This window comes from Mya arenaria, chromosome 13 (genome assembly GCF_026914265.1).
Source record: "Mya arenaria isolate MELC-2E11 chromosome 13, ASM2691426v1".
NCBI classification, from domain to species: Eukaryota; Metazoa; Mollusca; class Bivalvia; order Myida; family Myidae; genus Mya; species Mya arenaria.
In genome coordinates this window covers 67,934,947-67,948,140 of record NC_069134.1, presented here as the reverse complement: position 1 = coordinate 67,948,140, position 13,194 = coordinate 67,934,947, and the positions used below count along the sequence as shown (strand labels likewise).

General features: G+C 34.8%; 1 protein-coding gene across 1 annotated transcript in view; it reads right to left on the bottom strand.

Moving 5' to 3' along the window:
* The window catches only part of LOC128212775 (cell cycle checkpoint protein RAD17-like), a 31,400-nt gene that overhangs the window by 14,342 nt on the left and 3,864 nt on the right, over window positions 1-13,194 (bottom strand). Inside the window, exons 4-14 of the mRNA XM_052918082.1 lie at window positions 11,957-12,031; window positions 11,046-11,205; window positions 10,482-10,618; window positions 6,562-6,614; window positions 5,854-5,979; window positions 4,986-5,167; window positions 4,009-4,212; window positions 3,609-3,691; window positions 2,682-2,828; window positions 1,277-1,429; window positions 569-608 (exon numbers count right to left, since the gene is read on the bottom strand). Of these exons, the coding sequence (XP_052774042.1) occupies window positions 569-608; window positions 1,277-1,429; window positions 2,682-2,828; window positions 3,609-3,691; window positions 4,009-4,212; window positions 4,986-5,167; window positions 5,854-5,979; window positions 6,562-6,614; window positions 10,482-10,618; window positions 11,046-11,205; window positions 11,957-12,031 (1,360 nt within the window). The remainder of the gene's footprint in view (window positions 1-568; window positions 609-1,276; window positions 1,430-2,681; window positions 2,829-3,608; window positions 3,692-4,008; window positions 4,213-4,985; window positions 5,168-5,853; window positions 5,980-6,561; window positions 6,615-10,481; window positions 10,619-11,045; window positions 11,206-11,956; window positions 12,032-13,194) is intronic.

The window sequence follows — 13,194 nt, the reverse complement described above, 5'->3', positions numbered from 1 at the left end:
TAATTCCCAATTTGTTATCTAAGTTTTGACCTAGTGACCTAGTTTTTGACTTGCTGAAACCATATTTTTAAAAAGCAGTGGTATTTCATAAAGGGTAGCATTCGGTCCAAGTTTCAACATAATCTGACTAATGATTACCATGATATGGTTGCAGATATTTTTTTTATAATATTTGAACAAGTTGAACCTATTTTTTCGTAAAATGTGTCAAAGATTTAAATTTGTTCAAGAGTTCATCAAGGAGAAACATTCTAATTAAATTTGATGAATAATGGACAAAATATAATTTTTCTTGTGTGTTCCAAAGATATTTCTAACATTTGATTAAATGACTTAGATTTTGACCACATGTGACCCACTTTTACAAGCGGTCGAGGTTTCAAAAAGGGAACATTCTAACTAAGTTTGAACATTATCTAACCAATCTCTACTAAGATATGGTTTTGGAAAGAAAAAAAGGACGGACAGACTAACAGAAGGGAAAGATGAAAAAAAAAACAATATCCCCCTCCTAAAAGCTTCCGTATTAACCAAACAAGAATTATTTCCAAGACTTTGCGATACTTACATTTAAACAGGTACCTGGCAGTTTCACAGTTTTGTCTAGCCTGAAAATGAAGTCATCAAAATCAGCATTCAAAGGATTAAAGTTCTTTTCTAGTTCAAAATGTATATGAATAAATCAAACAAGAACAAAGGTATTTATACTTTATAGAAATAACTATTGTGTGCTTCACTGTTTATAGCAAATTCTTTAATACAGGTATTAAAGGGATTTTTTTAAACTGAGATATATAATTCAAGTGCAAAATATCCCAACTAAGATATTATTAGCACATTTAAAGGGGTTTATCTCTTCAGACTTTGAAACATTGTTGTTGTTTTTTCACATTATACCCCAAAATTACCAAATGAAGGGAGATCAGCCTTTAATACATAAAGCCATTATTGATAACATTGAAATCAAAACAATATTTCAATTTCCAAAAAACATGGTTCAACAGTATGTGGGCACAATTAATAAGTTTATAACACACTAAATAAGTCTTACACTGTTCAGAAGTTGTAATTTGGAAGAAGAGAAGTTGTAATTTTAAAGAGACTTTGAAATAATTTCTCCCAAAGATTCACAAAAGTTAATCAATGGGAGTTAAAAATATAGAGCAGACAAGGATGGCTAAATTCATTCACCTTTTATTGTGACCTTGACCAGGTTTTTTCAACCAATGACATTTTTGTAATTTTCTCTTCCCACTTGATGCCAGAATATACTAACCTGTTTACTGGCAGTGTACCATTGTGGTTTATGGAGGGGTTTCCACCCTAGCCCCCCACCCCCACTGTCGGTGTGTCGGGCCCGGGTAGAGTTACTAAACATGATGCCACGGGTGGCTACAGAAGCTGCATACTGCTGGAGGGCTGAACGCGACTGAAATACAGCAAGGGATTTATAAAAAATAATTTGCCCCCTGAAAGCCTCTTTGTCATAAATAATAGTTATACTATATCAATGTGGTTTCAAAAGATATGCCTTATAAAAGATGGTGAACTTGACCTTTGACTTACTGACCCAAAATTTGATATGGTCAAGAATAAATTACCAATTAAGTTTCATGGTCCTAAGTCAAACTGTTTTTATGCTATTACACAAACAAAGTTTTCAAAACAACATTGTCTGTCACTTTGGCCTTTGACCTTCTGACTACAAGAACAATAGAGGACGTCTTCAAGTTTAGGGCAACATACCACTGTAGTATCATGGTCATAGGTCAGGCAATTCTCAATCATTGTGCACATAAGACTCAGCCTACAGACTGATCAACCTACCAACATTTGCAACCCCCTATGGCCCTTTTTTAAAGGCAGATTTTTTTGTACAACGCTTTTTTTCGAGAAAAATAATCATTAACTGTTTATAACTGTCATTGTTTGATATGAAACTCCAATGTTTTGTTGCTTATATAATAAATAATAACAAGAGATATTAGTCAAAGGCCCCCCCCCCCCCCCCCCGAGCGCCATGTTGTCATGAATATTTGGAATATTGAATGAAATTTGAATGGACTGAAATGAACCAGGATTTGTCATTGACATTGGATGGCTTTGAGGCAGTTTTCAGTTTATGACCATTCAAAGTGTGAGGATAGTAGGTACAGTTCTTAATCATGTTTACATGATGACTGATATTTGCAGATTAACATGTATCCTCTAAGCAGCAGGGAATAAGTCAATATGACGTAAATTTTAATGACCTATATGAGTTGTGACCTTGACCTTTGAACTCAAAATCAATAGGGGTCATCTACTGGTCACCCCCTACCTAAATGTCAAGTCTGAGGGCCATGGGTGCAGGCATTGTCGAGTTTGTGTTAAAGGTCACTGTGACCTTTGACCTGATGACCCCTTAAATAAATAGGGTTCATCTACTGGTCAGGCCCAACCTTCATGTCAAGTTTGATGACCATAGGTTCGAGATTGTTAAGTTATCACTCGGACAAGCTTTGGTCTAACAACGGATCGACCAACCGGCCGACCTACCGACATGTGCAAAAAAATTTACCCCCTCTTCTTCAAAGGGGGGCATAAAATGTTAAGTTCATGAATTGAATAACATGTGACAGAACCAATGTCCATTACTACTGTTAAGCTGGTTATTTAAATTTAAAATAATCAAAACTTACAGCCCAGTCAATAGTGAGGTAGTCTGCGTCACTGAGGTACTCGCTGGCTGTGACAGCATCCTCAATGGTGGAGAAAAACTCCATGTAATTCTGGTGTAAGTAAGCCCCGAAATAGTCACCTGATAGGTGTGACCTCTCTACGACCTCCTGTAGGTACGAACAGCATCAATTAATGAAAACAAGTATATGAAAACAAGTATTAATAGTTTAAGGTCTCCATTCCAAAATACAATATGACATATTATCTAATTTATGGTGAATTGCAACATTTATAATACAAAGTAAACAAAGTTAGACAGAAACAATCTCTTAATTTGAAAGATTCAAATACATATTAGGCATTGTTGTATATATATGTGAATGTCTTTATAACAACCGATGCAACTAATTTCCTGGATTAAACAAAATTACAATTTTCAACTTGTGGAGTCACTTAACAATTGCAAACTTTCCACTAGGGGGTAATTTACCCTCATTCATATAGAAACAAGAGATACCAAACATTATGCCCTTGAAGTGTAGCCTTGTCAGAAGCATGATTAAACAAAGATGTTTAAACAAAAAAGGTGTTATAGTTTAATGGTTGCACAAAGTTTTTATGAAAGTAAAGGAAACAATTCTTAAAACTGTTGACAATGACCCTTGACCAACTGACCTAAATAATAGGGGTCATCTCCTGGACAATGGCAACCTATACCAGTGAAGACTCATGGTCTTAGGTAAAACTGGTGTCAAGTTATTGTTTGGAGAAGACCTGGTCAACTGACAGACATGTGCAAACCTATACATGATGGCATAAAAACACACCTTTAACTGTAAAGAATGAACATTATTCATTTAGACAGGCAAGGATAACACATACTTTTTATATTGATAAATACATATCACATGACAAAGAATATAGCCAATGTTTGAAACACTCCCTACCTCTGGTACAATCTGGAGGGGGTCCCTGTAGCAATGGGCCAGGTGTGGGGGCAGGGATGGGGAGTCTGCCGGGGGCTCCTCTCCTTGGAAATACATGGAGCAGTTAATATGTGCATAGTCACAGCCATGCAATGGAGGGAGTGCATGAATCAAAACATAAATCAAAATCAACAAATATTTTATTATGTCGTTGCTCTCTTAACACATTCTAATCTGTTTCGCTTTTTCTGCCTTTTCTACCCTTAATGAAGGATTGTTAATGAAGCTGCAGAAAAGGTCATAAAATTGAATACTTAAACTTATCTACTTGTCAAGCATTCGTTAAACAAGATTCTAAAGTTTATGATAGTTCAAATTTACTTGTTAGTGCAGAGTCCTGCAGCCCAACAAAATCTCTTACGTTTACAGTAGAGAATCTTCCCTAGAGCTCGGAACAGGAAGAGAGATGTGTCCTTGCCCCCTATAGACAGGAAGTCCTCCTCGCGTTGGAAACTTGACTTCTTGCTCAGCGATTTTTTCATCCCTCCTCCTCGCTGGCTGCCAGACTTTTTACCTCCCCGGGGCTTTGATTTGCTGCCTATCGCACTCGCCAAATCACAAGTATCTATGAATAAAAACAAACAAATATTAACATTTAAATGCTCCTGTTTTCTTGAGTAGCTCATGATCATTCTGAATTCTTTACAGAAATATTCTCTTACCATCATGATGAACAAGAGTAATGCAGAGTGAATACCAATGTTTATCAGTTTTGTTTTTTATTCAAACAAGGAGCATAACTCAGTAATTATTACAGCTAGAGTTATGCCCCTTGCTATACATATGCGTATTGTCTCTGGCAACATGTTTACCAAGTTTCAATTGAGTAATTTATTGTTTGAATGTTAATGGCCAAGGTTTAAGTTCTTGCTCTACAATAAAGAAATTGGAGTGTCAATACTAAGAAAAAATAAAATAACTAGCAAAAGCTACATTTTATTGGTTTTGGTCCCATTAGCCATAAGATCCGCAGAAATCTGCCAACAAACAAGCTAAAAGTGCTTTTATTTCTTTAAATCACAAAATATGAAAAATGTATGATCCAACAAAGCAAAACAACTGTATTTGATGAAAAACTTGTTAGTTTTTTTGCTGTTCAGTGGACAAGGAGCAATAACTCAACAACAGTTTAGTCAGAGAGATGGAATTGCTACACATGACTTCTGCCATGGTTTCACTTTAAAGTTGAGTATTTAAGAATATCTGAGTCATTGCCAAACTGTTGGCATATTTCCTGCTTCAACCATGACATCATAAGGCCATGCCGATACTTGAAAAACTTTTCTTTGAAAATATGATGACTTAAGAATAAGCAAAAAAAGTCATGACAAGTATCACCTTTGAGGCAGGCAAACTGTAGAGCATTTATGGCTCCCCGGATATCACCCGTACTCGCCATGGCTATCGACTCGATAACAGCCTTAGAAGGGATGGTAAATCGGTGACTGCCTTTTTGTGACTCCTCCGTCACTATCTTGGTCAGAAACTTTGTCATGCTCGTCATCGCCACTGGGTTAAAACTGGCATGAAAAAGGCATTTATTTAGTGAGGTATATCATGGTAACATTTTATATTGTTTTGTTGAATCTAACTTTCATTTTCCTTGTTTAAAGTACCTTATTTTAGCTTGAAACTAAATAAAGTTGATAGCTGATATGAATCACTCTTGGGTCCTTTTCCTGGGTAAAAACCAAGACAGTGTCATTATTTTTAAGAAAACCTTTCCCAGCAGCCATATTCAGTATAGTTTTTATGCTTAGAAATGCCTCAGAGATTCCATTCAGAAGGCTAGCCAATTCACTTTACAGTCCAATCCAAACACTCTACATTCTACTCCTGAATTCAATTTATATTCAAGGTGGGTATCAAAAGATCATGGGGAGAGAGACCAACACCTATACCACTAGAATACTCAGGCCTAAAAACCCCAAAACGTTTAGGGGGTTAAGTGTTTGTTTTAAAAGTTGTTTTAAACCTTTAAAGATTTATACAGAAGATTACATTAACACAATTCTCCAATATATTAAACAAATCCTACCTACCCTACCTGTTTTTGCCTCACCCCAATTTTCTTACAGTAACTACTTTAGGTATTGACACATGTTCATTTATTTATCTACAGACATAACAATTTTTTCTGTAAGACATTTTTGCTTTTAGATATTCTTGTTGATATATTTAGGTTCATACTACACTTTGACTTTACCTGATATTAGTTATGTTAAGCTGATCCTGTATGTTCCGTGGGAAGAGGAGTCTCTCTGTGGACTCTCCACTCGTACTGTCACTGACAATAAACACCAGAGGGCTGCCTCCAACCTGGACATACCGCCTGCAAGGGCAGAAAATAGGACATGCTCTTGTCCAGTCTATAGAAACTGATTTACATGATCAGTGAGTTGACAGACAGTACCACATACTGGGCAACATCAATATTTTAAATTGTGAGCTGGTACTCACAACACACTTTTAGTCATATCCTAACTTAAGTCAATTTGTTGAATTGTATAATATCAAAGTGTGGAATATTTTTTAACAAAAACGTAAATATTTATGCCAACAAACTACAGCCCAAATTTGGTGATGATTGGACAAAGGCTTTTAGAGTTAATGATCAGACAAGACTGTTTTCTGCACCTTTCTGTCAAAATAAACACTGTATCCTTCATAAGAATCATTGTTTTTATATTTATTCATCCTATTCGGTAAATTAAAACAATTGTATTAATTGTGGTACTGCTTATTTGGGAGTAAGAGTGCATCTTTTAGTTAGGAAATCAAGATGTTTCATGCATACCCTGGACTTAATTTGAGATTCTACGAAGAAAAGTTTTTAACAACACTCAAAGTAAATTTTCTGAACTGCCAACAGATTAACAACAACATAAACATGTTTTTCATTATATAACCTTACTGTAGTATGTTGTGAAAAGCAGTCGCATCTCTGTAGAACATGTTTGGAAAGTCCTGAAATACAATGGATGTAAAGACAAAATGTACCACCGTGAAAGAATGATAATGCAGTTCATGTAGTTAGTGTGATAGCCAGGAATTAAAAAGGGCAGGGTGGGCCTAAAAAAGGGCAGGGTGGGCCAAAAAAAGGGCAGGGTGGGCCAAAAAAAGGGCACGGTGCTTTCTTAAAATGAAAAACAATGCACACAATATTAGCTTTGTGTTGTTGTAAAACGACCATGTACCTTATCAAAGTACATGCATGTTCATGCACACATTGTAGTAATATCTTCTACAGAATACTCTTAATTCTTCTTTCTTGTTCATTTTCACTTCAGACACTTTCTTTACCATCTCGGGTTGTTGTCACCAGGGCTCTCACAAGGCTGATTTTTTGGGGAGAAGTCACTTCTCCCACCAGTCAAATTAGGGAGAAGTGGGGAGACTTTAAGGAGAATTTACTTTGATTGCTTTTACTAGATGGAATGTTAAAAAAAAGTGTTCTTGTTTGGCCTATCAAAAGTGTACTTGTCTAGAGTCTCCTTTTTGCACTGTAAAGTTTACCTCCAAAAAGCGTCTAAAATAAAAACAAAGACATTTAAAAAAAATACCATTTGAAACAATCAGAATGGCCTTATATATGAGCTGTTAAAAATATTTAAGTGCAGGGGGCGAATCTTGTTTTGGTACGATCAAGATGGGGTACGAATGTCACATTCAGCTTTGCTGTTGTTTACTTGTCTTTGGTTAAATAAATTCCAATATGCTGACATTTTAAAACAAAATGAAATTTAAAATCTCTATCCTTCATGAAAAACTCACTAATACTTAATAATAGAACTAGAAAATCGAGAAATAAACTCCGAAAAATGTTATGACAAAATGGCGGTGACTCGCCGAATCTTCTCCTTTTAAACATCGTACAAATGAGGAAAATACTGTAAGTAAACGCTATATAAAGCAAATAAAAAAGTTTTGAGATTACAAAACAAATTTTCATTATGAACATTCAACACAAAAACTATCAAATATTGGTCATGAAGTCAAGTATTTGATTTTCTTAGCGCCACCGTCTGTTTTTCAATGACCGTCTGCTTCGAATGAAACACTGTTCAGTGTGCCTTGTTTTTACACTGCAAGTATCAATTGTTTGCTAATGCTTGACAACATTTTTTATCAATTGTTCGTTTTTCTATCGCAATTTAACAAACTTTTAATCATTTGACTAGTGTCTTCTCTGATTGGTTAAAATGGGACGTTTCGATAATTGGATTATAGACGACCCATTTAGTTGATTAGGAGATTACCGATTATAAATGGCTAAATTAATAAAATTTGTAACAACATCGGCATCAAAGATCGATATTTAGAGGTACAACTTCGATGTCTCAGACAAGGAATAATGTGTCATAATGAACAGCAATTAGCATCCTGATTATAAGCGTGAATTACCGTTAATCTGGTCCGCGGTGATGACGGTCGTGTGCCTTAGGACGCACTAATCTGTGACAGATAAGGAAACGGCGACATTGACCAATGAAATACTTTAAGGGCGTAACTTTGTGACAAACAACGATCTGAATGGCCAGAAGGGCGCAAGAGAGCGGGAAAAATATGACAGGGCGTGTAACAAGGGGCAACGGGGTGGGGTCAAAAAAGGGCAGGGCGGGCCGCCCTTCCATTCCGCTTTAGCTTAAACACTATGTAGTAAACAGCTTTTCTTCGGAAATGCTAACGAGCTATAAGTATGGTTAACTCAAATAATGAATAAAACAATTAGGCCACTCCTTTTTTATTTTTTGGTTTACAAAATTTTTTGGGAAAAATGTCTACCGGGCGGTCGAAAAAAAAGAAAAAAAAAAAAGGAAAAAAGTCCCAAAACATACTCTTGAAAGGTAAAAATCAGAGAACAACATAAAAACATTGAAAATTTATATCATTTACATGACATTTTAAATTTTTTAACTGCTATTAATGCATGTTTTAATACACTCAAAGTTTCAAAGTTCTAATTAAACACACAGTTTAAATCTTACATACTGTGCATATAAAACATCAATGAAATTGACTATAAAACATGTTTACATGTATTAACTACACTTTTTATCAAAGATACATTGAATATCACTCAGCAAGACATTTGTTAAGCTTCAAGGGTATGTTAAAGCAAAAGTGAATGCAGAACACTAAACTGAACAATATTAAATTGAAAGAAAAGAGAAGGCAATTTTACGCATTAAAATACAAAAAATTGCACTGTATTAAAACAATACATACCATTTTCTAAACATTGTTTCAGTTATTTTAATATTGGAAAATGCCAATAAAGTGAAATAATTACAAATTTTGTAAATAAGGAAGTAACATTTTATGAAGACATTTGAGCTTTAACTTTGTGAAAGCAATTCCTGAAAAACTAAAAACCAAACTAGACCTAGATTTGAGTTTTAATAACCTTTACCATGGTGGGTCCTAGTTGTGTAACTCGATCCATGCTTAGTTCGGATATTTTCGGACCGGGATATTTACCATGGGATGTTCACCAAATCCATTTCAAATTCAAATCTTGCAGCAAATTACCACATCAATACATAAAAATCACATAACAAAATAATAAATCTAGCATGTGACTTAACTTTATGTACCAATGATAGTAACAGAGGAATCCATAATTATGTATCGGATATTTTCATCTTCTTCCAACTCCGCCATTTTGTGTATACACGAGTTCACAGAGCATCTATACTTCATGCTTGTTTATTTTTCATTTTAAAGAGTATTCCTTGGTTACAACAACAAATCTCATTTATAGAGAAATATCAAGTTCATTACAAATTGAAATGGACTTATTCAAAATAGTTTTCCGTGTTATTTTATCTAAATGTTTTGCACACAACTCATGGCATTAGTATTAAAATGTCATTGAGACATGTGTTGAACTCTTTCATTGTTTTTACTCTACTATTAACCCAAACATGAATAAACATCTAATCTAGAATAAACACAAGCTTAACATTGACTCAATAACAAGTATTTCCAAACCATTTTGTGATTTCAAATCCATAAACACCATCGACCGAACTTGTGAAACTAGGTCACTGGTGTCAACTTAGAAATTTTACTTTCGATTTCACCACTCACACTTAGTGCACAGTTATTTGATATTTAACCATAAAATGCTATAAAATGTTTTTCTCACACATAATTTACAGATATTTGTGTCTACTAATTCGATGGCAGCCGCTGACAATTTTATTTTTTATCTATAAACAACAATATTTTCATGACCTAAATTGGCGGGGAATAACAACAATCACGTGACAGTTATTGTTTGTGTCGGCTGTTAAATTTGCCAATGTTTATTGCTATTGTTATTTTAACATTGTTATTATATACGACAGCAGTCATTCTTTGTATGAAATAATTAATTAAAATATGCAATTTTAATTAATTATTTCATACAAAGAATGACTGCTGTCGTCAATTCCGCCATTGCCATCAGCGCTGCCATAACAGTTGACTGGCTCACATGCTATCACTATAAATTGGCAAATACGGCCACGGAACAACAAACCAGTCGAGATCTACTGCATTCGTACTCGTATCTGTGCGTTTTTCTTTCGTTTTGCACCAAAATCAATACGGTCGGGAAAATAATTTTGAAAAAATAGTGAAATTCATTTTTTTTTTTTTTTTGTACTTTTCGGAAAATTAGACCCGCCGGTTTTGTAAACCAATTTATATAAAAGTAGTGGCCTTAGTCACCTGGAACATGAACATACTATTAAGCAATTTAATTTTGAGTGGTATTGATGTTTGTCCAAAAGATATGATCATTGTTTGTTTTGTTAATTAAACCTTGATCAGACAACTCTGTCCTACCTCGACCAGTATAAGCCTCGTGGTGGATATGCCCCCTCCCCCAAATATGTCGAGTGTGTTGTATTTGTTGGCCCGTAGCAGAAACTCCTTAAACTGGGCAGACTGAGAGCCCGATATACCGGCCTCCACCCGTGACCCTGAGAAATGCATGCAACACATAAAAAATATATAAGTTGTTTGTAACATTGGTTGTAAATATAGGTTAATTTTTAGAACATATCAATAAATATATCAAATTATTCTGGGAGAAGAGCTTTTGAAGCATAAAATATCCAAAGTCTGAAAACAGCAGTATGGTTAAAGAGAAACTGTTAACTGTCATTTAAGATAAGTGGAACACTGTAAATGCCCCCCATGTACCAACTTAAGTGTTATTTTATATTCAAGAATCAACAAGGCACATTCTTTGGTCCTAAAGGACCAGAAAATAAATATTACACTGTAATTGAAAAATGTTTTGTTAAAAATTGCCATGCAAGAATAAAAAACATGTACATATCAATTACTATTTCATTATTCTATTTAAAATTAATTATCCCTAATATCCACACAAAAGATACATACTTGACCTCCAGTCATCATTGCTGGCGCTGCTATCATACGAGTCGCCTGGCAGTGGATTGGACCACTCATGGATCTCACAGCCTAACTGTCTGGCCAGAACACGAATAGTGGCAGTCTTTCCTGTTCCCGCTGGCCCGGTCAATAGTAGGATTGGGGGCACCTTAATATAGGCAAGCATCAAGAAGTTAAAGAATAAACAACATTGAACCTAATGTAGATCGAAGCCTAACTGTCTGGCTAGAACAGGAATAGTGGCCGTCTTCCCTGTCCCGGCTAGCCCGTCAGCAGAATTATCTGCGGGGCATCTTGATAAAGGCAAAGGAGATTAAACATTTAAATAAACATTAGACACTTTAAAAAGCACACTCTGACTTGCCAGGGGTTGGTTTCAATAGCCAACTTAAATCTCACTTAAATTTATGAGTAGAATCTGAGTGTTTTGATTGGACTGTAAAATTAATTGCCCAATGGACTGAATGAAATCACTGAGGCATATCTTAAAAGATATCAATCAGAATTAGATTAAATACAGCCCCAGTACTTATACTATTGCCGTCCTTCCTGTACCTGTTGGTCGTATTTCAACAGAATGATTGGGAACAGCTAAATAAGGAGTCAGGACAATCAACTGGCATTAAAGAATGAACAATGCGATGCTTGGAATAATTAAACATCGGACACTAATGACGTCTGAGAAGCCTATTGTGTATTTAAGATGAAAACTTTTTATTTTCAAGGAATATTACTATTGTTTCAAAATTTGACAGCATAAAACATTATCAAGTTGAATGTACAACGCTTTATTCAATGAAACAAATAAACAAGCGTGCCTGAATATTACAAAATATGTTGAAAAGAAAACAAGTGAAAAATTTATTTATTTAATGTTTGCCAAATAATGTTTAGCTTACATTCTTTTTATTCAGATGTCCGCTGATCCAGTCTTCAACTTCTGATATCTTCTTCTTATGAACAGCTAAGTCCGCCTGAGAAGCGAAAATGCAATTACCATATAGCTCAGAAAACAATTCTAGGTTGTTTTTTTATATTGATTCCTCACTGTTTTGTCAAGCATTGTTTTACTGTTATTGTTCAACAGAGCAATTTCACTAAATATCTGCTACGTTTTCAAACTGATTCGGCATTCAAGTTAGTCCAAGACTCATTAAATATTCACTCAGACTACCAGATTTTGTGTCTAGATGCCCCACTAATCATTATAAAAATATTAATTTTCAGAAAAACAGTATGCAAAAGCTTTGCCATTTTGCACAGACTGGCTTTCCATTTCCTTATTGAATGCTCATTAATCCTTCCAAGCAAATCAGTAATTGATTAAACCAATCAAGTGGTGTTGTTATAAAAAAGGTATTCTACAAAAACTCAATGCAGCAGTTACTTTAATTTGCACTTTGAATCAAAATTAATTGACATTGATAAACAACCCATTGATTGGCCTGCGCTTTACTGTTGATATCCCTATGCTCTTTAACTGCTGTGACATGCTTAATGAGAGAGAGAGAGAGAGAGATTCTTTATTTCCTCCGATATGAAGAGACATGACACATTATAAACAGAACATAATACAAAGAAACATATTGAACAAAAATTTACATAAACTATATACAACAAACAAATATATCAGATAGGAAGGATAACTATAAATAATACATCTAGTAATACTGTATGATAACTATGTACTTATACAGTGAATGAGACATAGTTTTGTAATTTCATTTACATTTCCCCATTCTACGACGTCTTATTGTTAATAATTTGTTTACATATATTATAATTTCTTGTTTATATTTTGAATTTCTACCGTGCTAGCCCAAAATAACCTAAACGACGAAAAGCGAAAGTCTAGGTCATAATCACTGGAGTTATTATTTGTTGTATCCGTATTTATACAGGATCCTAATGTACTTAAGTGCCGCTTTGAAAGCCTTGACTCTAACTGTGTCCTCTATAGATAGCTGCGGAAAACCAGTTAAAAGTTCGATTAATTGCTCATCGGGTTTAAGATGACTGAACTCAAGGAAAACTTTGGCACTAAGACATTTACATAACGCTACCCATAAATCGTCTCTAGAAGCGCTCGAGATTTTACTTGACTGTCAGAATGCAGGTTTTATGACATTTTGTGTGC